This window comes from Amphibalanus amphitrite, unplaced genomic scaffold, assembly GCF_019059575.1.
Source record: "Amphibalanus amphitrite isolate SeventyFive unplaced genomic scaffold, NRLGWU_Aamphi_draft 000430F_arrow, whole genome shotgun sequence".
NCBI lineage: Eukaryota > Metazoa > Arthropoda > Thecostraca > Balanomorpha > Balanidae > Amphibalanus > Amphibalanus amphitrite.
The window spans coordinates 123,997-150,923 of NW_024881924.1; the positions used below are offsets into that span (position 1 = coordinate 123,997).

The following is a 26,927-nucleotide window of genomic DNA, read 5'->3' on the forward strand; positions in this document are numbered from 1 at the left end:
GACGTAGCTCTGAGGTCTGGCGACGTGTTGCTCTGAGGTCTGGTGACGTAGCTCTGAGGTCTGGCGACGTTGCTCTGAGGTCTAGTGACGTAGCTCTGAGGTCTAGTGACGTAGCTCTGAGGTCTGGTGACGTGTTGCTCTGAGGTGTGGTGACGTGTTGCTCTGAGGTCTGGTGACGTTGCTCTGAGGTCTAGTGACGTAGCTCTGAGGTCTAGTGACGTAGCTCTGAGGTCTGGTGACGTGTTGCTCTGAGGTGTGGTGACGTGTTGCTCTGAGGTCTGGTGACGTGTTGCTCTGAGGTCTGGTGACGTGTTGCTCTGAGGTCTGGTGACGTGTTGCTCTGAGGTCTGGTGACGTGTTGCTCTGAGGTGTGGTGACGTGTTGCTCTGAGGTCTGGTGACGTGTTGCTCTGAGGTCTGGTGACGTGTTGCTCTGAGGTCTGGTGACGTGACTGTGTGGCCTGGCGACGTGCTGCTCTGAGGTCTGGTGACGTAGCTCTGAGGTCTGGCGACGTGTTGCTCTGAGGTCTGGTGACGTAGCTCTGAGGTCTAGTGACGTGTTGCTCTGAGGTGTGGTGACGTGTTGCTCTGAGGTCTGGTGACGTGTTGCTCTGAGGTCTGGTGACGTGTTGCTCTGAGGTCTAGTGACGTAGCTCTGAGGTCTAGTGACGTAGCTCTGAGGTCTAGGGACGTAGCTCTGAGGTCTGGTGACGTGTTGCTCTGAGGTCTGGTGACGTTGCTCTGAGGTCTAGTGACGTAGCTCTGAGGTCTAGTGACGTAGCTCTGAGGTCTGGTGACGTTGCTCTGAGGTCTGGTGACGTGACTGTGTGGCCTTGCGACGTGTTGCTCTGAGGTCTGGTGACGTAGCTCTGAGGTTTGGTGACGTGTTGCTCTGAGGTGTGGTGACGTAGCTCTGAGGTGTAGTGACGTGACTGTGTGGCCTGGTGACGTGTTGCTCTGAGGTGTGGTGACGTGCTGCTCCGAGGTGTGGTGACGTGTTGCTCTGAGGTCTGGTGACGTGTTGCTCTGAGGTCTAGTGACGTAGCTCTGAGGTCTAGTGACGTAGCTCTGAGGTCTGGTGACGTAGCTCTGAGGTCTGGTGACGTAGCTCTGAGGTCTGGTGACGTTGCTCTGAGGTGTGGTGACGTGTTGCTCTGAGGTCTGGTGACGTAGCTCTGAGGTCTGGTGACGTGACTGTGTGGCCTTGCGACGTGTTGCTCTGAGGTCTGGTGACGTAGCTCTGAGGTGTGGTGACGTTTTGCTCTGAGGTCTGGTGACGTGTTGCTCTGTGGTCGCAGGTACAGCAGACCTGGGAGCGCCAGGAGCAGACGTACCAGCGGCTCGAGGATGTACTGCAGCGCGAAGTGGCGCAGCTGGACGCCACCCGGCTGGTTGACTACCGGCTCAAGCGGTTAGAGGAGACCCTGGGTGCCGTGGAACGGCTGGCCACCACCACGCACGCCATGCTCCGTCAGCACACGGGCATTTCAAACATGATGTCGGACGTGCCGCCCGGTAGGCCTCGGTACACTAGCACCGGCAGCGCGGCGGCCGACACTGACAGGGGCGCCGGCGCCGGCGCCGGCCCGGCCAGCCCGCACGACCACACCTCGCACAACGCCATGGTTCAGGAGCTGGTCAGCATCGCGCTGTCGCACGGGCCACGCCGGCGACGCTCCAAGGCCGAGTTTTCGGCGCGCGCCTCCCGCGCGGGCAGCATGAGCAGCCAGGGCAGCCAGGGCAGCGTGCCGGCGGCAGCCGTAAGCGGCTTGGCTGCCGGTCTGACCGAGCCGGACGGCGGCGGCGCCACGCTGCCCTGGCCGCCGCCCGAGATTCACGTGCTGCCGCCGGGCTCTCCGACGCTGGACCTGCCGCTGGGCGAGTACCGCAGCATCACCGACGGCCTCGAGTCGCGCTGTCTGGTGGAGCTGCGCCCTGGGTCGCCGCCAGCGGCCCGCGCCGGCTCTCCCACCGCGCAGCAGGTGCTCACGGCTGCCGAGGACGGCGACTACCAGGTGAGCGTCATCTCATTATTATTAGTTTTTTTTTTAAGGTGTTTGGCTCCAAGTATGTTTTTCAACTAAGCACGCGTTTTAGCCAGCGAAACGGGCAAAAACTGAACTTGAGAAACTCGAACGTCGCCTTGTTTTAACATGTGAATCATTCCCGATAAATTCCATACGTACAGGATCTATTTAAAATCTCCAGAGCCACCACGTGGCGCTACGGTCGGGGTAGGGCGAGTCCAAATCCCGAGGGAAGTGAGGTCATTGTGGGGGAGGAGGGAGGGGGAGTGACGCGGTATCACGGCGCATGGGAAGTGCGTAGCGCCGGGAGTGGGCCGCCCAGGGCCGCCCGCCACTGCGCCGAGGCTGAGGGGAGGGGATGATGGTTGCGGGCGCGTTCACTCCGGTATGGTGGTATCCTGTTCATGTGTAACCAGCAAGAATGCGACTGAAGGGATTTATTATCTCAAACAAACGGGCAAGCGAGAGGCAGCACCAGTTCCAGCCAAAATGTTGAACAATGATAATTGAAATCTAGGACGTATTCATTGCATGCAACTATTCAGTCGATAGTTGCATGATGTCTCAGGCTTTTCTAAACTGTTATTTGAGTTGGATATTTTTCATTTGCCACGTTCAGTTTTGGTGGGTTTTATCGGGTCGAAAAGAATCAGAAAAGAAAAAAGAGTTAAAATGACTCCAGAAAATGACCAAAAAATATTTTCTTAAAAATGAAACTTAGCTTAACATTTATAAGGGATAGTTTTGACCTTTTTTAGAGGACATTGGGGAAAGACCTATTGGGGAAAGATGTCATCGTGCTAGTCTATCTTGCAGTAGAAGGAAAGGTTTTGGTTCGTGTCTAGATAAAACCAGACCCGGGAGTGGGGTTCGAACTTACGACATCGCATTCAGCTCACAGGTTAGGGTAAGGGCGGGTAAGAGTACGCGGGCGATAAGAGTACGCATCAGCTGTTTCGGTTGCTTAGCAACGCGGGTTTGTCGAGTTCATGAAGTGACATGAAGCCGCCAGTGCTTGATTGTCACCAACGGAATGTGGGCGTTGAGCGGCGACGCCGTTGAGTTTAAGGCGATGAATATTATTTTCGAGCGTTATGATATTATTATGGTATGGTACAATAATTTTGATACTTGGCAGTTGAGATAAGGTACATTTCCGTGATTGTTGTGGGAAACTTGTGAGGTTATCTGGGGAAATAATGTGCGTGCAATATTCTGTTTGCGAAGTTTTGCACAACGTTTCGGGATTGTTTTGTGCGCGAATTGCATGTACGGTAAGAGGACGCACTGTTCAGGATGGTAAGAGTACGCAGAATTATACATTAAATCGAATACCTACCCAACCTCAACGCTACGAGCACCTATCGCCCCGCGCAGCTTGCTCAGTGCTTAGGCTAAAGTTCGGCTAATGTGTCTGACGTCTGTAAATGTCACGAGGTGAAACCCCAAGATAAATGTCCGACCCGGTAGCTCGGTCGGTAGAGCGTTGGATTCCGTGTGGTGAGAGCGCACGTCCCGGTTGCAAAAGTCTGGGTTCGAAACGCGACGTGTGCTTGACGTTTTTGAGCCTCCTGACGGGTATGGCTGTGGTTGGTGGCAGGCTGCTGCCAGGCGAAGTCAGTGTGAGGGGACCGGCCGTGCGCGGCTATGTGCGCACGTTAAAATTTGGACGCTAAATTCTGCCATAGACCAGGAATTGCTTGCCCGGAGGGTAGAGGGCAGATTCAACGCAACAAGCTCAGCTTAGCGGGGACTCTGTCCTTGTGATTCCTTTAATTCAAAAGGTTCGGGCCAAATTTTTATTAAAAATGGGGAGCCGAACCAGGTTGGGCCGGGTTGAACCCGGTTGGACCGGTGTCTTACACGCAAATCGCAATCATGGTCAGACAAAACAGAGGCTAATATCGGGTCAATTATTTTTTATCAACTTATATTTTTGTCTTTTTTAGCTTAGGGGAGGTTGGGGTAATTTGGCCGCTTTTTTTTAGAAAACGATGTAACTTTAAATTTTAATATGATTCCCCGTGCGTTCTCGGCTTTTTTTACTGCAATCAAAGTAAAAGATCCAGTGCAGAAAAGACTGCACGCGTCAATAAAATAAATCACGCGTTAATTTTTTCGTTTTACTCTCGACAGGTTTTGCTTCTTGTTGACGAGCGCATTCAAGCTGCTCTTCTAAAAGCCAGTGATTGTTATCTGGTTTTGCTCTACATATCTGTGAATTTCTTTATATTATTTTTCTGATCAGCTAGCTGTATGGATATTGATAATGATGATGGGAGCAGCTCGGAGATGGGAGAAGAAGAGCTGGAAAACATGGTTCGACAAGCTGAACAGAAAGGAACAGCCCGACAAACAAAATGGGCGTTGAAAAATTCGAAGACTGGATGACGAAAAGAAAAGTTGATATCAACATGAGTGAAGTCGAGCCTACAATGCTGTCTGGGATCCTCAAGCGATTTTACGGTGAGGTCCGCGGGATGCAGGGATCAGACCTGTCTCCCAGCACGCTGGTGGGAATGCGGGCCGGGCTCCAGCGGCACCTGTCAGGAATTCGGCCGGACGGCATGGACATAACTAAGGATCCAGCATTTTCTGCAGCAAACAAAGTATTCAAAGCGAAGTGCCGCCTATTTAACATGAAGGGAGGTCCCAAGGTTCAGCACAAAGAGCAAATTGCTGCAGGAGATTTGGAAAAAATAAATGAGTATCTGGGAGGACAAAACATCACGAAGGATCCACGACAGCTGCAGCAAGCTGTATGGTTTACGATAGCGTTCAACATGGGGTGCCGCGGACGGGAGATATATAGACAACTGAAGAGAGAGAGCTTTAAATTCTACACTGATGACATGGGCAAGGAGTACTGCGAGCTGCAGCAGAGTGTGGTGGAAAAAAACCATGAAGGCGGCGCCGATGCGGATAAGCAGTACGACCTCAGCACGAGGATCTATGACACACAGGTGGGGGGAAGGAGCGCACTGTCTTTGCTGCGACTCTACATCTCCAAACTCCATCCCGACTGTGAGTGGATGTTTCAGCAGAGCCGCCCACGACCAGGACAGGATGACCCGACCTGGTACAAGAAGGAGCCCCTCGGGGTGAACACTCTGGGTGATATGATGCCCCGGATCAGCACCAGCGCCGGACTAAGCAAACGGTACACTAACCACTGTGTCCGCTCCACAACTGTTGGAGTCCTGTTCCATGCCGGAGTGCGGGCCCAGAGCATAATGGCTAGGACTGGACACCGCAGTGTCGAAAGTCTGCAGCACTATGTGGGAATGACAACATCTTCTGAACGACGACATGAAGCACGGCTATTAGAGGCGGCCTTGCATGGCGCGACTGCAGGCACGCTGTCTCAGAGCCGGCTTTCAGTCATTCAAGAGGCCGGGCAGGGAGCCGGAGATGGCAATCGTACCATGCAGTGTGAAGAAAGCCTACATATACGAGCAGCTAGTGCACGTCGACAGCTGTTCAGTGGCACGTACACCAACTGCACCTTCCACATCACCATCAGTGACAAGATCTAGAAGCAGATCGGTTCAGTTACCCGTAGTGTAGATGTACCCGGACGTACAGCGACTGCGCCGTTCAGTTACCTTCGTTTAGTATGCCACGTAGCATTTCTCTCCATAGGTTTGTTACTGCAGGTTTAATGCAATACACGATTCTTTGGCAGGCGCAAATGCATGAGTTTTCTTACATCGGTGCCATAAGAAGTTGGATGGAATGGTGACCAATATATACGCTAAATCATACGTTTAATTGACGCGTGAATCAATTTTTGCTCCCCCCAAAAAGCCAAGCCCCTTTTTTCTTTAACTCTCCAAAAAAAAAACCCTTTAATAATCCTGACCGGAGCGCTGAAATACTCAATGCTAAGCACTTGAACGACACGGGGAGTCATACTAAAATATATTTTATTCACGCCTTCCCGTGAGTAAAGGATATTTGATGCACTCATGGGATCATTTAAACACTCGTGTGTAAATTTCACTCGTTTCACTCGTGAAATTTACACACTCGTGTTTAAATGATCCCACTCGTGCATCAAATATCCTTTACTCACGGGAAGGCGTGAATAAAGTATAATTGACGACACATTTCTGCATTTTATCGAGAGTACATGAACCTCCAGGCTCCACGAATCAAACTATTAAAACAGTTACATTACAACATAACGTACAACATTACATTACAACAGTTACATACAAACGCCTTTGATGTAACTGTTTTAATAGTTTGATTCGTGGAGCCTGGAGGCTCATGTACTCTCGATACAATACTTGTCCATTTACAACTACAATTTCTGCATTTTCTTAACGCTGGCATGTGTCGCATTCATTTTACTTTACTTTGAAATGACAGAGTAATTACTTATACTGTAATTGTGACGTAATACAAAGGTCTGCAAGGCGGCCAAATTGCCCCACTAGCAGGGTTATTTGGCTGGGGGTGTGGGGCAATTTGGCCGGTGTTAGTTTGAGGCCGGTATTCATGGTGTGTCAAAAGTGGAAATAGCCAATGCGCCGTCTGGCAACCCGGCAGCCCGCCGCCATAGGGAAATTCATGCTTTTTGTCGCATTTTTGCTCCTTATAAGTCACTTGATCTAATTAGAGTTTGACTAGGAACGAGATGGATCACTTGGACGTATTCGGGAGCCGAATACCTTGTTTTGGAACCAATACCTGGGAACCTCTATCCGCCCAATGCGAGTTTTTAACAGTCTACATGCCCAAATTAACGTTGAGCGCGGCCGTTTTCGGTCCGTTTTCCGCGACCTTTTGGCGAAATCGCCCTATTTATTCAACCAGGGTGGACTAATTCGCTTAATTAGGAATAAGGCGTTGGAGAGAATTATTCAAGGAATTGAGCTGTGCAAATTTTTTTTTTGTATCCGCCCTCGAACGACGATGAATATTGTTAACGCATCAGAAGCACATCCCGTGGAATGTGTAGCGGGGTTTCGCGGCGTTGCGGGGCTAACCGGGCAGTGTATTTATTTAGTGAGTGAGAGAGAGAGAGAGAGAGAGAGAGAGAGAGAGAGAGAGAGAGAGAGAGAGAGAGAGAGAGAGAGAGAGAGAGAGAGAGAGAGAGAGAGAGAGAGAGAGAGAGAGAGAGAGAGAGAGAGAGAGAGAGAGAGAGAGAGAGAGAGAGAGAGAGAGAGAGAGAGAGAGAGAGAGAGAGAGAGAGAGAGAGAGAGAGAGAGAGAGAGAGAGAGAGAGAGAGAGAGAGAGAGAGAGAGAGAGAGAGAGAGAGAGAGAGAGAGAGAGAGAGAGAGAGAGAGAGAGAGAGAGAGAGAGAGAGAGAGAGAGAGAGAGAGAGAGAGAGGAGAGAGAGAGAGAGAGAGAGAGAGAGAGAGAGAGAGAGAGAGAGAGAGAGAGAGAGAGAGAGAGAGAGAGAGAGAGAGAGAGAGAGAGAGAGAGAGAGAGAGAGAGAGAGAGAGAGAGAGAGAGAGAGAGAGAGAGAGAGAGAGAGAGAGAGAGAGAGAGAGAGAGAGAGAGAGAGAGAGAGAGAGAGAGAGAGAGAGAGAGAGAGAGAGAGAGAGAGAGAGAGAGAGAGAGAGAGAGAGAGAGAGAGAGAGAGAGAGAGAGAGAGAGAGAGAGAGAGAGAGAGAGAGAGAGAGCTCCGTCGGTGCGCTCCAAGCCCGGCAGTTGCTGGGGTATTTCGCCACCCACCGTTTGCTGGGGGGGGGGGGCGTTAAACGCCCCCAGCCGATAACTCGAGAACCAATAGGCGCAGCGAAACGCACGAGGCGGCAAACGAAAGAGCGCGACGAGACGCTTCAGATGAGTACTTTAAAGTTGAATTTTGAGGTCACAGGTCGGGTCAAGGTCAGGTCAAACACCTGAAATCGGGCTTTCAGTAGCATGGACTTCAGGACTTCGCAATGGGCGCCTCTCGCCATAAACTCTGTCAAAATGGTGCACAATCCATCTTATAAGGCCTACAAGAGTGTCAGCTCCATGTAGGGATCAGTCAAGCATAGGTCAGGGTCAAGGTCAGGTCAACCGGGTAGGCACATATCCCCGAAAATAAAAACTGATATTCGCAGCCTGTGACACATGTTTTATAGGTAATTTGGGGCGTAGAACACGATGGTGACATTCATTTTATCATATAAGTACGTGTTTGGCTCAAAAAGTTCAATTTAATAAATTCATGTATCATGGTCGTGAAGTAGTCACGAAAAATTGCCAAGATTCAGTTCAAGATTATGGAAAATGCGGAACGATAACCAATAATCGAAGATAGCCATTTGATTGATCATGGTATTGGCAGTCTAATGGCGTTTACGGCATGTCTGTATGTTTATTCTGTGATTTTATATGATTTTTTGAACATATGCCGTTTTTGGTCGAAAACTCAGAAATCATGACGTCATTAAAACCTCGATATCTCAAAAAAATTTTGACCGATTTTTTTGAAACGTCGTCACAATAAACTTCAATCAATTCCCTACAGGTACCCAAAATTTGGCGCGCCTGCGGCGCGCCGTTTTTATGCTATGGCCCGGCGAAAAAAGTGGGGGCGTTTAACGCCCCCCCCCCAGCAACTCGCGGGCTAGAAGCCCTTATCTGTATCCAGCCCCTCGCGAACGCGTCCCGACTTTATCTTTACATTGGGGCGGTCAATCACCGGAAACACATAGGCCAGCAGTGGCGTATCCAGGATCTTGAAAAGGGGGAGGCCAAACCTGCTCAAGGGGCCCCACCCTTACCTTAGGGGTCCCAGTGGTAGCATACTTAACCCACGCACAGGTGCGGTTCTTTACCACTTTCGCCATGTGAGGGAGCCTTTTTGGGCACACTTGGCAATCTAAAAACTCTGAAGGCTCATTCTGGCCTCTGAAAGCCCCTATTCGGCAACAGAGTGAACGACTCTGGCTTCAGCTGGCCCTATAATGGCCTCAGGCAACCCATGCTATTGCTGACCTCCCAGGGCCCCACGCTGGCTCTTGGGAGCCTGTGAGTCAGTCTGATGACCCTATGCCGCTCTCGAACCCACGCCGATCTCTAGAAGCCCATGCTGCCCTCTGAGGGTTCCGCGCTGGCTTCTAAGGGCCACTCCTACCTCAGGGGGCTCAAACATGCATAAGATCTGAAGTATGGCTGCCGAGGCCCTCGAAGTGGCCTCTAATGGCCCGACGCCAGCCCATGAAGGCCCCGTGCTGGCTTCTGAGGGCCCAGCACCAGCGTCTGAAGTCAGATGACAGCTGGCCCCACGCTGGCCTCAGAGGGTTCACGCTGGTCACAGAGGACCTCACACTGGCCTCAGATGGCTCCACATTGTCTTCAGAGGGCCCCAAGCTGGTCTCAGTGGCCAGTGGACCTCAAACTGACTTCAGAAGGCCCCACGCCGCTGGGCTTAGAAAACCCCAAGCTGGACATAGACAGCCCCACACTGAACATGAGGGTCCCACACTGGCCTTAGAAGGCCCCACACTGTCCTTAGAAAGCCCCACAATGGACTTAGAGGGCTCCACGGCTGGCCTTAGAGGGCTGCGCGCAGGCTCCTTAGGGTTCCATGCCAGCGTCAAAGGGTCCCACGCCCAAGTCTAAGCTTCTGTAGGACCACTGAAGCGGCCTCTGAGGGCCTCAGCGCTAGCCTCTGGGGCTAGTTCTCAGCCTCTGAGGGCCCTGAGACGGCCTCTGAAGGCCATCAAACGGCAAATTTATGATAGTTTGACGTAGTTGACTTTATTAATGACTTAATGACGTAATGACTTTATTTAAGCTTGGGCCAGTAATTCGCATTAGGCCCTGAAGGTCGTTTCTCTTGGGACACCCAAGCATGCACGTACCCAGGATTTCGCCCAGGAGGGGGCAACCTGCTCTCGAAGGGGCCTCGGGTTACCTGGGGGCCACTGTCAACCCAGGCAGGGACGTATCCAGAACATTTCGATGGGGGGGGGGGATTGGGCACGGTGGGTCTGGTCCCCCTTGCGGACGGGCCCCTCTGTCTGTCTGTCTCACTGTCTGCCTGTCTGTCTGTCAGTCTAAGCCATGAGAAAATGTGGAAAATTGGCAGATAAAAATTTCATTTTCCCTGAGAAATGTGCATAAAATGCACGGTCTTTTATGAAGAAGCGAAGCGAGCGAGCCCCTCAGAGTCGCCGGTGTTGGTCCCTCAGATGAGATGTGTCTGTGAAAGGCCGTCAGATGCGCTAATGTGGGGTCCACACAGGCGCCGTTGCGGGGGCCTTAGGGCTTAAAGACGCTGGTAGGGGCCGTCATAGGCATGTATGGGGCCCTGAAAGTTACTAGTGGCCCTTTATAGGCCGGCAAGGGAACATCAGATGCCGGTAAGAGGCCCTCAGAGTCGCTGCTAAGTGGCCGTTAGATGCGCTGGTACAGAGCCCTCGGAGGCGCCGGTGAGCGGGCCTTCAGAGCCACCGATGTAGGCCGTTAAGAGGCACTGGTGTAGGGCCCTTAGAGGTGGCGGTGAGGGCCCTCCCAGGCGCCATTGTGAGGGCCCTCAGAAACATTGGTGTGGGCCGTTGGGGCATAACAAACAGGTGTGGGGCCCTTACAGCTGATCCCTCATTAGCCTTCAAGGACCTCAGAGGGCGGCAAGGTCCTTCAGAACCTGGGGTGGGGCCCTTCTGGAGATAAGTGTGGCTACATAAGAGCTCATGACGTGTTCTCAAAAGCCCCGTGGTGTCCTTTCACTCCTTTCCAGTTGAAGCGTGCCGCGTGGCCAGCGCGAACCCTCTGATGTCAATTGGCACCGTAGGGCCCCTCGGGCCCGAGGGGACCCTAAACCATAAAACCGACACGTGTCCCCTCTCCCCCTGGCTATGCCATTGAATCCAAGTGATCAGGGGCCCTCTAGGTAATCAGGGGCCTCTCAGGTGACTGCAGGGGCTTTTCAATTGATCAGGGGCCCACCAGGTTACCGTGACCAGGGGATCCTCTGATAATCAGGAGCCGGCTATACCAGGGGCTCCTCGGGTAACTATGGGCCTTCATGCGACTGCAGAGGTCCTTCAGATAACCATGTACTCCCCGGGTAAACATGAGCCCCTTAGGTGACCAGGGCTTCTTCAGATGACTGGCCAGGGGCCATCCAGGGGATCAGGGGCCCCTTGGGTAACTAGGGGCCCCTCCGATAACCAGGGGCTCCTCAGGTAACCAGAGGCCCCTCGGGTAACCAGGGGCCCCTCAGATAACCAGGGGCCCTCGTAACCAGGGGTCCTTTACCAGGAGTCCTTCAGATAACCAGGGGTCCCCCAGGTAACCAGGGGCCCCTCAGGTAAACAGGGGTTCCGTGACCAGGGGCCCTCAGGTAACCAGGGCCCCTCAGATAACCAGGGGCCCCTCAGGTGACCAGGGGCTCCTCGGGTAGCCAAGGGGTCCCTTAGACAACCAGGAACTTCTCGGACAATCAGGGGCCCCTCAGGTAACTAGGGGCTCCCTAGATTACTGACCAGGGGCCCTCAGGTAACCAGGGCCCCTCAGATAACCAGGGGCTCCTCAGGTGACCAGGGGGACCCTCAGGTAACCAAGGGGCCCTTCAGGTAGCCAGGAGCTCTCAGGTAGTTAGGGGCCCTCTGTGTTCGTCACTGTGATAGATATCGCTCTCTGATAGTTTTTCTTCCGAGTAAAAGACGTTCTGTCTAGTACTGGAATTAAGGCAGGGAGACCCAGAACGCCTTCGTCACGCTGGTCCCCCTGGCCCTGAGTTATCATTGGACCTCAGGGGCCCCTGTGGCCCCCCTTGGGTGCGTCACTGCACTTAAGTGACCCAAAGGGCCCACTTGCATGTCTGATCCCAAAGGGGGAGGCCATGGCCTCTTGGCCTCCCCCCTGGATACGCCACTGTAGGCCAGGGTTAGGTAATGGGATGATAATAAATGATAGCATAGTACCCTTGATCACAATGAAATAAGGACTCAACTCTACATAACCCAAAGTCCCACTCTCAAACAACAGCGCCCTTCCTAGCTTGAGGGTCATCTCCCACCAGATATATGTATCAATCATTCGTCCATTTATCCATCCCCTTACAACCCTGTCATTCGTCCACTTATTACCTCGTAATTTACCAGAGTTGACCATCTCCGGTCCCTCCCCCTTTTTCCTAACTTCCCCCGGTGGTGCTAGGGCGCGCGCAAAGTCGTTATCGAATCATTGGCCTTAAATTTCATTTAACCGTTATCCCTTCATAACCACAATGCTCGGTACATCAGACAAACGCTTCATAATGCTCACGCTACACAATTAGAGATACGACCCACCACAGATTTCGGCACTCGACCCTCGCGTTACGTGACTTATTGCGGTCCATCCCATCACCATGTCGAACTAGCTACCAAAAAAAAACATAAATGTCCTTCGGCCAGCGGTTCCGAGATTGCGGTTCGCAGGACACTATGTAGTCCGGTTTCCGCGGGGGACTTATTTGAAATTTGAGACCGGGGCTGGGTAACTAAGGTCCGTCCGGGCTGCCTGCGTCGTCTCCGTATAGTCGTGGTTTTCGGGCCAGCCCCCGGCGACCGAAAAGGGTTAGTCGTTCGTCGGCTTTACACGAATCCATGACTACCAGTTTATGCCAAATTGCCTATAAGAAAACGAAAACTAAGCGTACCACGGCCGGCGGTGGGCTTATCTAAACTTTAAAACCGGGCTGGGTAACTAGGTCCGTCCGGGCTGCCTGCATCGTCTCCGTATAGCCACGGCTTTTGGAACAGCACCGGCGACCGAACGGGTTAGCCTCCGTTGGCTTCACACAATCCACGACTACCAGCGTTATAGCTGCCCGAAGCCCTATCTATCCGTTGCTGGTAGTTAAGCTGTCGTCACAGACCTATCCGAAATGACCGCTGCACGGCCGGAGTAAATCGACTGACAGCGGGGTGGCCAGTACCGACTTACCGCGATCACCCGACTCGCATGCTTTGGTATTTAATGTTCACCCCTATCCTGCAGCATCACACGTTTCTTCGCGAGACATTACTTAACCGGCGGCATACGTCTCCTCGCTGGGACGCCTGGGGTCCTAACCATCTCCGAAACTACCTACGTCGCTTATCGAATGTCATCCTCCGCTGATCACTCAATGGACCGATAGCGAACCTAACCTATCTTTTAAAACCGGGCGGGGTCACTAGGTCCCTCCGGGCTGCCTGCATCGTCTCCGTATAGCCACGGCTTTATGGGGCCCGCGCCGGCAACCGAACGGATCAGCCTTCCTCGGCTAAGCACTCATCCTCAATAATCGATCTTCAACTCGCTCTCACCCTTTCTCTTCACTTCGCGACTTATTGCACGTATCCAGGGCTTACCCAAGCGAGGCCTACTATATAAAGGTAGTGTGCCACCTTCCAATGATTTCCCATTTTATTTTTCCTAGGATAAGAAGCTTCTGTTTTTACCTAATATCGCAAAAAAAAAATCAAAAATAGGCCTAAAATAGTGCTTTTTTTCGTCTAAAAGTTTATCGGTTTTTCGATATGTAACAACTGTAGTGGGCTGACCTGCAAACAGGCGTCGGCAACAATCGCGAATGCGGCGCACATGTCACGATAAGCAAGGGTCATTATAGAGTTACGACGTGCGGGAATGAGTTATCAGCTGTCTAATCGTAGACAACACAATGTCGAATTTAAACTGTAAGCCTGTATTGGTATTGTTTCTTTAATTTGACTGTCGAACATTAATTTATGGTTTGAAATATTATTTTATGTAAAATAATTGATATGAAACAGCCGTCTCTAAAGTTATGACCCCATCTCACCACATGAAAGTGGCAGAAATGACAATGATCAGCTGACGCATTTTTCTTGGCCGAAGTCAGAGCGCGCGGCCCGACGCACCACCACCGCACCACAAAGTATGAGCAGAAGCCACCTGCGGTAGACCGCGCCCAAAGCCAGGGCTCCGGTAACGTGAGGTAGCCGAGTCAGGGCAGCGTGCGCTGACCCAAGCCGGGGCCGCGGCTTTGGATGCGGTCTACCGCATCCCCGGGCAGCCCCGGGCTATCACATGACACCGGGAGGACGCGCGGCCCCGGCTTGGGTCAGCGCACGCTGTCCCGACTCGGCTACCTCACGTTACCGGGGCCCTGGCTTTGGGCGCGGTCTACCGCACCACCTAACAGGCGTGTTCGAAACCGCAGGAGATGATGATGAACGGGTTTATCGAAACTTGATTGGATGAGCCTATCGGTAATAGCGATTTCAGTGTGTGCATTTATTGTTCATAGTGGTGTGAAATGTGGTTGGGGTACGACCGACAACCCGTCGGGGCGAATTTCGCACTGGGGTACTCAAAATTTGAAGAATTTAAGATGTTTCCATGAGTTTTGAAGGTATGGATAAGTTCTAAAAATCCGGTTCTCCTTATCTGGGCCATTAACTCCATACGGTCCAGGAAAGCTGGCACACTACCTTTAAGTGGGGTCTATCCGAGCTGAGCTTCATTCAGGAAATCCGATTCCTCTACGTGTGCAGTCTTCTTCCATTTCACTCGCTTCTCATCTCCCTCCTAACCCGTAGCCGCGTCGGTGGACTTTCCACGCACAGGGGCGTGACGTGCATCATCTATCCCCCCTGAGTTCCTTATTCATCTTAGGTGTGGGTTGACTTTAGTGGGGATGATTTACTGAGACTCTAGCTGGAACTAACAACTCGTCTTCCTCGTTCTCGTCCTCCACCGTCACCTTTTTTAAAGTTGAGCCACCGACCAGTGCGGACCAGGCTGAGCGGAAACCCCTTAGTTGAGGCCGTTCTGGGTTGGAAATGGGAACGTATGACCCGGCCAGTGCTGACCAGACGACAATAAGCAGCTCCTGTTCGGGCGCCGCATTTGTCTTAGAGCAGGAGGATAAGCAGCTCCTGTGCGGGCGCCGCGGTTGTCTTAGGAAAGGAGGATAAGCAGCTCCTGTGCGGGCGCCGCGTTTGTTTCGGGCAGGAAGATAGCAGCTCCTGTGCGGGCGCCGCGTTGGTCTTAGGACAGGAGGATAAGCAGCTCCTGTGCGGGCGCCGCGTTTGTTTAAGGCAGGAGGGTAAGCAGCTCCTGTGCGGGCGCCGCGTTGGTCTTAGGACAGGAGGATAAGCAGTTCCTGTGCGGGCGCCGCGTTTGTTTAGGGCATGAAGATAGCAGCTCCTGTGCGGGCGCCGCGTTGGTCTTAGGACAGGAGGATAAGCAGCTCCTGTGCGGGCGCCGCTTTTGTTTAGGCAGAAGGATAAGCAGCTCCTGGGAGGGCGCCGCGTTTGTTTAAGGCAGGAGGATAAGCAGCTCCTGTGCGGGCGCCGCGTTGGTCTTAGGACAGGAGGATAAGCAGCTCCTGTGCGGGCGCCGCGTTTGTTTAGGGCAGGAAGATAGCAGCTCCTGTGCGGGCGCCGCATTTGTTTAAGGCAGGAGGATAGGCAGCCTGTACTGACCAGACGACGGGGAAGTGGAATCAGTTCAGATGCTTGAGGCCAGCCTGGCCACTCCGTGGCCTCCGAAACCTGTATAACTCTAGTCGTGCCGTACGCGGTACTACCAAACCACTGAGACAATCACTGACGGCCTTGCCGGCCGGCTCCACCCACCTTGAGCGGGATCGGGCCCCACGGGCTCGATAAACTACCTGGGTCCTATCGGATTTGGATGTCCCTTGAGAACCAGGCAGACAAAAAGAAGAACTGTTCTGTTACCAAATACTATGGCGAATTGGATACCTCGAAACCACTTCCTCTCCCGCAACGACTTCCTCTCCGGCTGTGTAGATGGCATATGGTTTGTGACATTTTACTCTCCGGTCCTTTCCTTTCATCACTCCTTACACTCGTATTACAATATGTACAAGTCCCATTTATTGACATTTTCCTGACACAATGCCTTAAAATCCTGTACGAGGGGTGTTCAAAAAGTTCTCGGCCCAACCATGAAGGAGCAGAGATACGACGTCGACTTATTAGACCAAAAATGTTCATTGAGTCAAATAACCAGCGTTAAGACAAAAAATATCTCGCGCAGCGCTTCGCGAGAGGCCCCAGGGTCTCCATAGCTTAGTACGTGGGTTTTGGACCCATCTGGCACATCCAAGACGGCTGCTTTTGTCTCCTTGCTGTCAGCGAAGTTGCCATTGCTAAGCAATTTCCTTATGTTGGGGAAAAGGTGGCAACCAGAGGGTGCATGGTACGGATAAAAAAGTGGCTGTGACAGCAACTCGAAGCCACAGCTCACTGCTTCGCTGATCGTCACCCTGCTCATGTGTGCTGGTGCGTGGTCCTGGATCAGGCGCACACTTTTAGTCAGCTTCCCTACTCTCTCCTCTATATCTGCTGCTCGCAACTATTATCGAAGGGAGGTGTAGTATTCATCATCAATTGTGCGCCTCTGTTTTAGAAAGTTAACCAGCAGAGCCCCGTCAGTATCCCAAAATGCAACCACTGTCACCTTGCCGTCTGACTTAAACACGTCGCACACATTTGGTGGCCTTTAATCAGTGTGCTTCCACTTGTGCAACTCGGTCACGCTCTTAGGGTCAACGTGTGACACCCACAATCCCTCCACGGTAACAAGTAGTTCAATGACCTCTTTTGGATCTTCGATATAGGGGCCAAAATTTTCGCGTTACGCCTCCTTACGAGTTTGCCTTTTCTCTGGAGTCAGCAAATGGGGGATGCATCTTGCAGAGATCTTAAACATATTAATACGCTGTTGAAGAATGACTTTGAGGAGGCTGATAGACACCTCCGCTTCTGCTGCGTTGTTCAAGACCAGAACATTTGTCATTTTTCACAAAGAAGTGCTTATTTTTCATATTTTCTTGAGACAATGCTGTTGATGGCTGGCCACTGCGGGGGTGACTATTAATGATCTGTTGACCGAAATTGAACAGAGATGCCCACTTTTTGACGCTACTGTAAGAAAGACAAACCTCAACATGTGTTGGCACTAGCTTTTCGTGAATAACGTTTTGTGCATTTTTCTGCAATGCATGAACCAAATCACTGTTCTCTTCTGGGCGTCGCCCATTCTGACCGGGAATGGCAAACTATGTTACGATTAATTAGCAGCCTGAACCAATCACAGGGCAGATTGGTTAATGGCTACGTAAGTGGACATCCCAATAACACATCATTGAATGCACCGCGTTACAGGCCGAAATTCCAACTCCTTCATGGTTGGGCCGAGAACTTTTTGAACGCCCCTCGTACATGCCAAACTTAAAAGAAAACGTTCTGGGACCCGGCCGTCCAGCAACTGAGTCTCACACGCCGCACGGTGCGGTGCACAGTCGCCCGTCCCTTTCCCGACTCCCCACGGAGCATAATCCCCTCCATCCGTCTTAATCACAAGGCGCCGGACGAGGGTCCACTCCACGTCGGCACGCGTCTCGCACCACGCCCATAGTTAAATAATTGACCGAAATCGGATTGTTAAATTAAGCTACCTAGACTGAAGGTTCTAAAAAAATTGAACTAACTTAACTGAATGGCCTAAATTATTGCGCAACGACACAAAAAAAGGAAATATAATGTGGCTCACATAGCAGTGACGAGGGGGGGGGCTGATTATTTGAAGGATTTATGGACTAGGTGCGTGCCCATGTTCACCGTGACCTTACTTGAGATGGAGTCGCTGGCATGATGGCCCGTTAGGCGGCACGGGTGAACGTCGATAGCAGCGCCTCTAGCGGTCACTACTGAAAGCTGGGCTGTAGGCGATGAAATACCGGCTGAGTTGTCACACGTTGAATAGGTTTATAGACATCTGTCTTGTGAAAAAGTTGAACTTTTGCCTTCAATATTTTTACAGGCAATTTTAGGAGTGATCTTTACATCTTGCAAAACCGTTCAGATTATTGTATTCACTTCAAGCATTCCTTATTGTTCTTGACGATGATGCTGGAACTATTTTTAATTAGTGTTTCTACCTTAGTAAAAGAATATATTGTGCAAACGATGGAAAAACATAAAACTAAGATTTTAAATGCAATTTTATCTAACAATTAAAGGTAGTGTGCCACCTTTGAAAGATTTCCCATTTTATTTTTCCTAGGATAAGAAGCTTCTGTTTTTACCTAATATCGCAAAAAAAATCAAAAATGGGCCTGGAATAGTGCCTTTTTCGCCTAAAAGTTTATCGGTTTTTCGATATGTATAACAATTGTAGTGGGCTAACCTGTAAACAGGCGTCGGCAACAATCGCGAGTGCGGCGCACATGTGACAATAAGCAAAGGTCATTATAGAGTTACGACGTACGGGAATGAGTTATCAGCTGTCTAATGGTAGACAACACAATGTCGAGCCTTAAACTGTAAGCCTGTATTGGTATTGTTTCTTTTATTTGGCTGTCGAACATTATTTATGGTTTGAAATATGATTTTATGTAAAGTAATTGATATGAAAAAGCCGTCTCTTTAGTTATGACCCCATTTCACCACACGCAAGTGGCAGAAATGACAATGATCAGCTGACGCATTTTTCTTGGCCGAAGTCGGAGCGCGCGGCCCGACGCACCACCACCGCACCACAAAGTATGAGCAGAAGCCGCGCCCAAAGCCAGGGCCCCGGTAACGTGAGGTAGCCGAGTCGGGGCAGCGTGCGCTGACCCAAGCCGGGGCCGCAGCTTTGGGCGCGGTCTACCGCATCCCCGCGGGCAGCCCCGGGCTATCACATGACACCGGGAGGACGCGCGGCCCCGGCTTGGGTCAGCGCACGCTGCCCCGACTCGGCTACCTCACGTTACCGGGGCCCTGGCTTTGGGCGCGGTCTACCGCACCACCTAACAGGCGTGTTCGAAACCGCAGGAGATGATGATGAACGGGTTTATCGAAACTTGATTGGATGAGCATATCGGTAATAGCGATTTCAGTGTGTGCATTTATTGTTCATAGTGGTGTGAAATGTGGTTGGGGTACGACCGACAACCCGTCGGGGCGAATTTCGCACTGGGGTACTCAAAATTTGAAGAATTTAAGACGTTTCCATGAGTTTTGAAGGTATGGATAAGTTCTAAAAATCCGGTTCTCCTTATCTGGGCCATTAACTCCATACGGTCCAGGAAAGCTGGCACACTACCTTTAATGGTAGATTCTTTACACATAAAGGAAAAGTTGCATGCTAACTGATAATTCAAAGCTCTTGGGGCCAGATGTTTTCTTCTTTTCTTACGTCGCCCCAATGGCCGCGAATACACTTGTGATAGCGCCTATCGCGTGTCCGTCCAACGCCCGGCCAGGCGGCCGGAGCCGCCGCCGGCGCCGTGATGCCAGCCGCTGGTGTCTCGTGGGCTGTCCACGGTGTCAGATGTGAGCCGAGAGCGAAGAGCGGCGTGGAATCCGTCGTCCGAGAGAGAGCCAGAGAGAGCGTTCCAGTTCCGTTTCATCAACTTATACTTTTGATGACGTCATACTTCAGAGGGCCGGGCAGCATCTCCTTGTCCAATCTTCGTCCTCCATTCTCAGAAAGTGCTTTTGGCTCCGCCTTCAAACGTTCGTGATTTGCTGAAGTTCGGCACCCCCGGCCACGGCAGTCACACCATTTCACGCAGCGGTCGGGTGGAATTCGCCGACGGCGATCACGGCGCCTGAGGCGCCAGGTGGCGGGGCTGGCCTTCCGCTCCCCTTGTTTTGAAGTCAGCTCCGGCCAGATGTCCTATATTTTGTCGTTGGCGACCGAGTTGCATTTCATCCTGTTTTCGTTTAAACCGGGTCGGTCCCCGCTCCCCTTTCTTGTTTTGGTTCAAATAAGGGCCGGTCTGCACTCCCCTCTCCTTGTTCTTCTCTTCTGGTGGGGTGCCGAGCGTGGGACATTGTCTTGTTTTCCGAAGGTTAAACTGATTAATGGTTCGAGACCGGCAGAATGGCGCGTTTTGGTATGCTATCTGTTGACTTCAGGTCCGGTTTCTCATGAAGTGGGGTGGTCATCTATAGGGGACCCCTGTTTGTCAAAGCGGGCTGCGCCGTTTGTGTGGACGCCAGCTGGGACAGAGAGAGGGTATCACAGCCGATTTAGCCGGCTGACCGTGTCTGTGCGGCGCTCGCAGATGGCCCTGTTTCAGCTTGTGGCACAGCTTGCAGTTCAGCATGAAAGATGAAAAATGTAGCGCATCTGCGTTACAAATGCGTTTGGACTTGGCTGGATCTAGTATTAGCGAGTATCTACTAACGCAGCTTCTTGGCTTGCACAGTATGCACACAAACATACATGCTTCCTGCCCTTGGATTATTCCTCACTCGAATGAAAATTTTGCTATAATAACTATTCCAAGCAGTTGACAGGTTTAAGTGCAATGCAAAGTCGGAACCGTCCCGCGCCGGCAGTCACCCAGGCGGCGCGTAACGGCCGCCGCCGGCCGCCGCTCTGGCAGGGCCTTTGACTTTATACCCCTGTTGTTAGAAAAGTTGTGTACCGATTTACTTGATTCTTGCATGAAAAGATCTGCCGTTCAATTCTTCGCAGGAACCGAAAATTCGACGTCAGTTGCACGATTCGCCGCCCATATTGTGGTACTGCCATCTATTGACAAGGCTGCAGACATAAGCGAAGGAACCATGGGTGCAGTGGGTGCAGCTGCACCCACAATAATTCTCCAGTGGGTGCAGACAGTGTATTCTGCACCCACAATAATCTGAGCCAAAAAACCCTTTTCTCATTAACACTACTTCCCATGCAGCACGGCAAATTCAGGATATGTTGCCCACTATCCATCTTTCGAAGCAGTTGCTACTGCGATGGTCTTCAAAACTTACATTTGTGCTGAAGAAAACAGGAAATGGAGCATGTGATTGAACACATACCGATGGCCCACTGTCAAATTTTTTAGACCGACATCTTCGAAAATAGCTAAGTTGGTCGCTTTTACTTTTTGCATTAGTCAATATTGACAATATTAACCCTCGCATGTGTGCGGCGTTTTCCAGCTTCAATGTGTAGGGGGAGGGGGGAGGGGTCGGTTGGACCCCCTGCCGTTCGGTCCCTGATCGAGCTAGAGCTTCGCGAAAAAAAAAAAACGAGGGTGTTGCCCGTGACGAGAGGAAGCCGATGATACCCAATGTTAAGGTTCTACTATGCATTTCAGACCCCATGAGACCCTGTTTTTCGGCGATAATTTATTTTATATTTGTCCAATTTGCTTCCAATTTCCACAATGCACATTTCAGCTCAAGCGCCAATTTTCGTTAATATGGTCTCTTAACAAAATATCAAATTTTAGGGTACTTGTTGCCTCGTTATGTTAAAATCGGCTCCGGAAATCCGTCAGTGGAGTAGAGGCTATCCGTGCGTAGGCGTGACGTCACAAACACGTGACCATTAAGCTCCGCCCTCCCGGCGGACGGAGCGGTGACCTTGGCCGGTCAGGCGGCTGCGTGGAGGTGGAGCGGGCGGGGCAGTAGCTGTCGCACCGGGGCGCTCGCATGGAACGTAGCTGCCGTGCAGTTGTCGTTGCAGCCGTAACTTCATCGAATGAGCTAAAAAGCGCGCATAAGTAACGCACTAGCTGAAGCCCTCGACTCAGTCACAAAAAATATATTTCCACGCATGATTCGGGGCTTGTGAAAAACGCACATAAAAGACGCTGTTGATTTCAAATGACTGCGTAAAATTATGTATCGCGTCAGACTACGTCCAAATTGCAAAATAGAATCACCATTAATAGGATGCAATTTATGTGTTTGATATATGAAATTTGATTAGGAATGTATGCCGGCGTGGTCGATTATATCATCCCGGTGCAACATAAGCATTGAACACCTTCAAGGACTAATCCATTTTACCATCGACTTAGGTTGAGGAGGTCGCCGGACTATCTCTTCCCCAGATCTTGTGTGTTGAAATGCAAACATTAAAAGTAAAAACCTAGAGATAGTTACCTCACCATTGAGGACATACCTACTGTTACATTAGTTTTACAAAAAGATACGTGTTTCTTGATGATCGTGACGTTCTCATGTAGTGCCCAACGTCCGCCTGCAACATTCCTATTTCTTTTTATGCACGTCTTAACAATATAACACACACATGACACCGCGATGCAGGCCATTTCCACCTGTATACGACATATTACGCTTCTGCCCCACCCGGCGCCCCGCACCGCTTCACGAATCACGAATACGGTCGTCTCGCTGCACTATGTTTTGACTCGGGACCAAAACTGGCCAGGGCTCATAACTAAGAAACTATATGAGATACAGACGTGTTTTTGGGCTCAAACGAAACGCTGGAGACTAACGATCATTTGAAGTGCAAAATGTGTCGGACCAGATGCTTATGTACTTGTTTATGACGTCACAAGTGTCACGAAACATATAAAAATATGGTCATGTTCTAGCTATGAATGCACGAACATTTAGGTATCTGTGAATTTAGAGTAATCGCAAGTCTGAGCAAGGCTCATCGACGAGGCAAGTCAATTTTTAGGACATGACCTTGTTAATTAGCGTTGATGACCTCAGGTGACCTTGAATGCTCTGATAGGTATAGGACTTATTTATATAGGACCTACAATCTTTATATTCATTTCAAAAACATTTTCAAACGTGTATTTTGATATCAACTTGATGTTAACCCGGTCTCCACTTTAGTAAGTCCAGAGTCTTGTATGTTTTACGTCACATGACGTCAGGGGCGGATCCAGCTAATCCGTTTGGAGAGGGCAAAAGTTTCCGACCCATTCGGTAACCCCGACCCACCGCCGCGCCGGTGACTTTACAACGCTTCACTGCGTCTGCAATATGCATGCGTGCAGTTCAGGGAGTTCCATCTGTTATCAGCATACCGACCTAAATAATGAGCAGCGAGCGGTCAGGTTCATCCCTCAGACAGGGGTGTAACTTTATGATATTGTCAGGGGGGGGGGGGGGGCTCAGCAGTCAGCAGCAAAACTTTCCATATTTGGGATGTCTGTACCTATTAATTCCGGGGCGTCGCCACGGGTTTTCAACAGGGGGACGGATCGGCCGACTAAAAACTGAAACCTAGATATTGTTACCGTACTTTTTCAGGCCGATGCACTATCTGTCCAATGGTAATGGACCAAATTCCTACACAGTACAGTCGCCAGTCTGAAGTCCGATTCAATTTGACACCGGTAACGGCACTAGCCTTTTGTCTTCTACCGTGTACCACCAGTCTGATAGTTAATGCATAGATAACTGCGTGTGAGGGTGCTTTATTTATAGTCACAACTCACGATCTCTTTTTGACTCGAGTATGAATTGGCGGCGCGAAGCGCCGCGAAAATTGGCAAAATCACTTGGCGAAACCGCTCTAAAACACATACATTTTGCAGCCCGTGTAACAAGTTTGATGCCACAGCACCTAAGATCTGATCACCAAGTCAAGTGGCCCTGCATATGAAAAAAATTGAGCCCTTCACATAAAAAACAATTTCACTCTTCGGCTCTTCGGAGCCAAATGCTCCCTTAACCCTCGCCCGCACATGCCATTTTCCCATCCTAGAACGCACATGGGGGGGGGGGGGGGGTTGCCACCCCCCGCGCCATTTCGTTCCTGTTGGAGATAGAGCTTAGCGGTAAAGACCAAAAAGATTCTTTGGGAAGAGACGAATCTAATGATACCCAGTTTTACCTTCTCAGGTCATTCATTGACCTTCCAGGTCAGGTCAAACTAAAACATGTTGCTGTTTTCGGTCACCGTTGGATATCAAGTGCGCTGCTTATCATATACCGATGACGATGCCGTTTTCTGGTGCCAAGCCAGCTAGAACCTCTTTGCCACACTACCCGACCAGGTTTTTGCTGCTGAGGTCATTTCAGGTCAAGTTAGGTCAATGTCAATTATATGTGTTTGTATGTCTGTCTGTGTCTGTGTGTATACTGATGTGTGCACCGAGTGTTTATATGTCAATATTACGTGAAAGCATGATCTGAGAAGCTTTTACCAAAAATGCAGTCAAAAAACTTCACAAAAAGTAAATTCCGCTTGCCTAAAACGCAGTTATAGATGACCTAGGTTGATCTTGACCCTGACCTTGACATCTGTACATCGTCGAACAACATGTTCCATGATAGGTGGGTGGTAAGACTGGCAAAAAAGGCCGAAATCAAGGTGTCAAAAGCTCATAAGGCCCATAGCCAACGCAAGATGTTGAGAATTGGCCATTTGGGTCATGACATGACCTGAAAAATAAGGTCATATCTCTGAAACCAAAAACCACAGAAACTTAAAATTTTCAGTGGACATCAAGAAAGAATAGAGGAGCAGCTATACGAAAAATCAGCCTTCTAGCTCTAAAAATGTTGAGCGCAGAGCAGAAAGACTACCTGGGGGGCAACCTCCCCATGTGCGGGCGAGGGTTAACCCGCGCCGGGCCGGTGCTCTGAGATTCCGCGCCGTGCCGGGGGGATATCTGAACACCCCCCTTCTTACTCGGCTCCTGGGCCACGTAGCGACACACGGTAAGCGGCAATCGAAAGAACGTCCAAAATAAGGACGAAAACACTTCGGTTCAACTTTTGGGGCAGGTCAAAGGTCAGGTCACCAGAGGTCACCAAAGGTAAAATGTTGACTATTTAAAGATTTTGGAAACTGCCAACGGCTATCTCGGGAACCGATAGAGCTACAGCGCCTCGGAAAAGCGCATTCGATAGCCCTTTAACAGACCTTTCTGAATTATGCTCTCAGATTTGACCTCAGGTCAACGGTTTAGCCTCCAGAGGGCATAAACTCCAAAATTAGCCGTTTTTACGAAAAGCGTTTTTTCTGCAATAACTTTTGACTCGAAAGAGCCATGACATCTCTTTTGCCAGCATCGTGTTCCTCTCGTCGATACGCGTCGAATGAACTATAATTTGACCTTGAAAGGTCAACTTGAAAATTTGACCTCAGGTCAAGGTCATGACCTGACCGGAAAAGGTCATGTTGCCTTTCAGTCGATCCGCGACGTCGAGCCGAACACATTTAAGGCGTTTTCAGCGCTCTAGCACGCCTCTTTCAGAAGTTATTAGCGAAAAACTGTTAGATTCTGTTCGTGACCTGACATGACCTCTGGGACATGATGATGATGATGATGATGGTTTAGAGGATTTGCCTTTGCAACGGCTCCTCCTATTCTTTTAAACTGTACTTAAGCTATCGCGCTATGAGTTGGTATGGGGTGCATGATTAGTATTGAGCTCTTTTTCTTTTTGCCTTCTATATCTTAACTTCCACATGCTGTATAGAATTTGTTTCTTATCTTCCATATGTTTCCTATTATCATCAAATAGAAATTTCATAATGACTTCTTCTTTCTCTTCCCAGTATGGCTGTTGCAGTTCGGGACATTTCTGTCTAATCTCACTCAATATTGGACATTCCAACAAGAAGTGTTTTAGATCCTCATTTTGTTCATCACACAAAACACAGTTTGTTTTCTCTTTTGTAAACCTTTTCCTAGAGTTCAGAGGGAGAGTGTTCGTTCTTGCTTGAAAGAGGATTCTTGATTGTGGGGTGTTGTCATATACATCATCTTCTTTTACCTTCAGTTTCCATCTCATGTATATCCTCAAACTTGTTTTGGTCTCTACTTCCTCTTTCCATCTTTTATCGTCCCACCTGATCATATTTTGGTTAAGTTCTTCTTTCTTCAAGTCTCTCAGGTCTTTTTGGCTTAGGTTTAGCGTTTCTAGGTGCGCGGTGATCGTTTTTGCCCATTTCGTACTCTTCTCTTCTAATTGAGTTTCTATTACTTCCTTCAATAGTTGGTTATTTCCTTGAAGAGTGCTTCTAACATACTGTAGATGCCCTTTCATAACTCTTGTTTTCATCGCCGAAGCTCCAATTTCGCCCCGGAGGGCACAGTTGGCGGTATATCTCGGTGCACCGAGTATCTGTCGATATAATCCGTTTTCTATCATTTCCAGTTTCTTTACCTCTTCTTCCGTTATGTAGAATATGTTGGCACCATACAAAATGGATGGTAGAGCAAGGCTCTTCCAGAATGTTTTTCCTATCATGAGCTTGTTGCAACTTCTCGCGATCACCCCATAAGTCATATTTGCATTCCTTTGAGCTTTTTCTATCATCTGCTGTTTCTGCTCCTTGAACATGTTTCGCTGATTTCCAATCCTTATACCCAGATACTTCAACTTGTCTGTTGTCGGTATTCCTTCTACTTCCGCTGGTTGTTCTTTGCAATTGAATACCAATACAGCACTTTTATCCTTGTTAATATCAAGACCACACTTCTTACTCACTTCGGTTAGAACTTTGATCAGCAGTTGTGTTTCATGAAGTGAATGTGCTAATATTAGTCCATCGTCTGCAAAGAACAGTATTGGAATGTAGAATTTCCTGTTTCTGAACCCAAGCGTTGTCTCCTGTATTTCTTTGGTGATTATATACGTAACAATCTTGAACAATGCTGTAGAACCGGTACATCCTTGTCGAATTCCACTTGTCACGTCCATTTCCTCTGTTGTGCTCTCATTCAAGTTGATCAGTGTAGAGTCTCCTTGGTATATATCTGCTACGGCAACATAACGAGGGGTCACAGTTGCCATTTTCCGGTTCAGTGTGTCAATTTTACCTACATCTCGATGTTTGAGAGTGTCTAGAATAGCGTTCATCCATAGTCGAATTTCCAACAAAGGCTGACACAAATAAACAGTGTCTATTTAAGGGTGACATTTTTAAGCTGACATTTTTGATCGTTTAATTAACGTGTCAGCTTATGCCAGCACATCCTGACATGACGGGAAAACGGCGTTTCTTTCATGGTTGGCAGGGGAAAGGGAAAGGAACACTTCGGGCACGGCCGACGCCCGCCAAATTTATGTATACCGCACCGGCGCGACCGACCTGACGCCTAGGTTGATAGGACGAGTACCTAAGTAGGCAGCTTGACCGGGGAGCCACTTCGTCATGATCGAGAGTGGGTATATGATGGCCGTATAAAGCGAAATTATTTCTTGTAATAACTTTCTCTAACGAAATGAGTTGACTTTGT

At 50.0% G+C, this 26,927-nt stretch overlaps 1 protein-coding gene across 1 annotated transcript in view; it reads left to right on the forward strand.

Annotated features, from left to right (window-relative positions):
- The window catches only part of LOC122391300 (transient receptor potential cation channel trpm-like), a gene marked incomplete at its 5' end in the record, with an annotated part of 182,366 nt that overhangs the window by 114,836 nt on the left and 40,603 nt on the right, over window positions 1–26,927 (forward strand). The window contains one exon of the mRNA XM_043385094.1: window positions 1,298–2,014. Coding sequence (XP_043241029.1) covers window positions 1,298–2,014 — 717 coding nt within the window. The remainder of the gene's footprint in view (window positions 1–1,297; window positions 2,015–26,927) is intronic.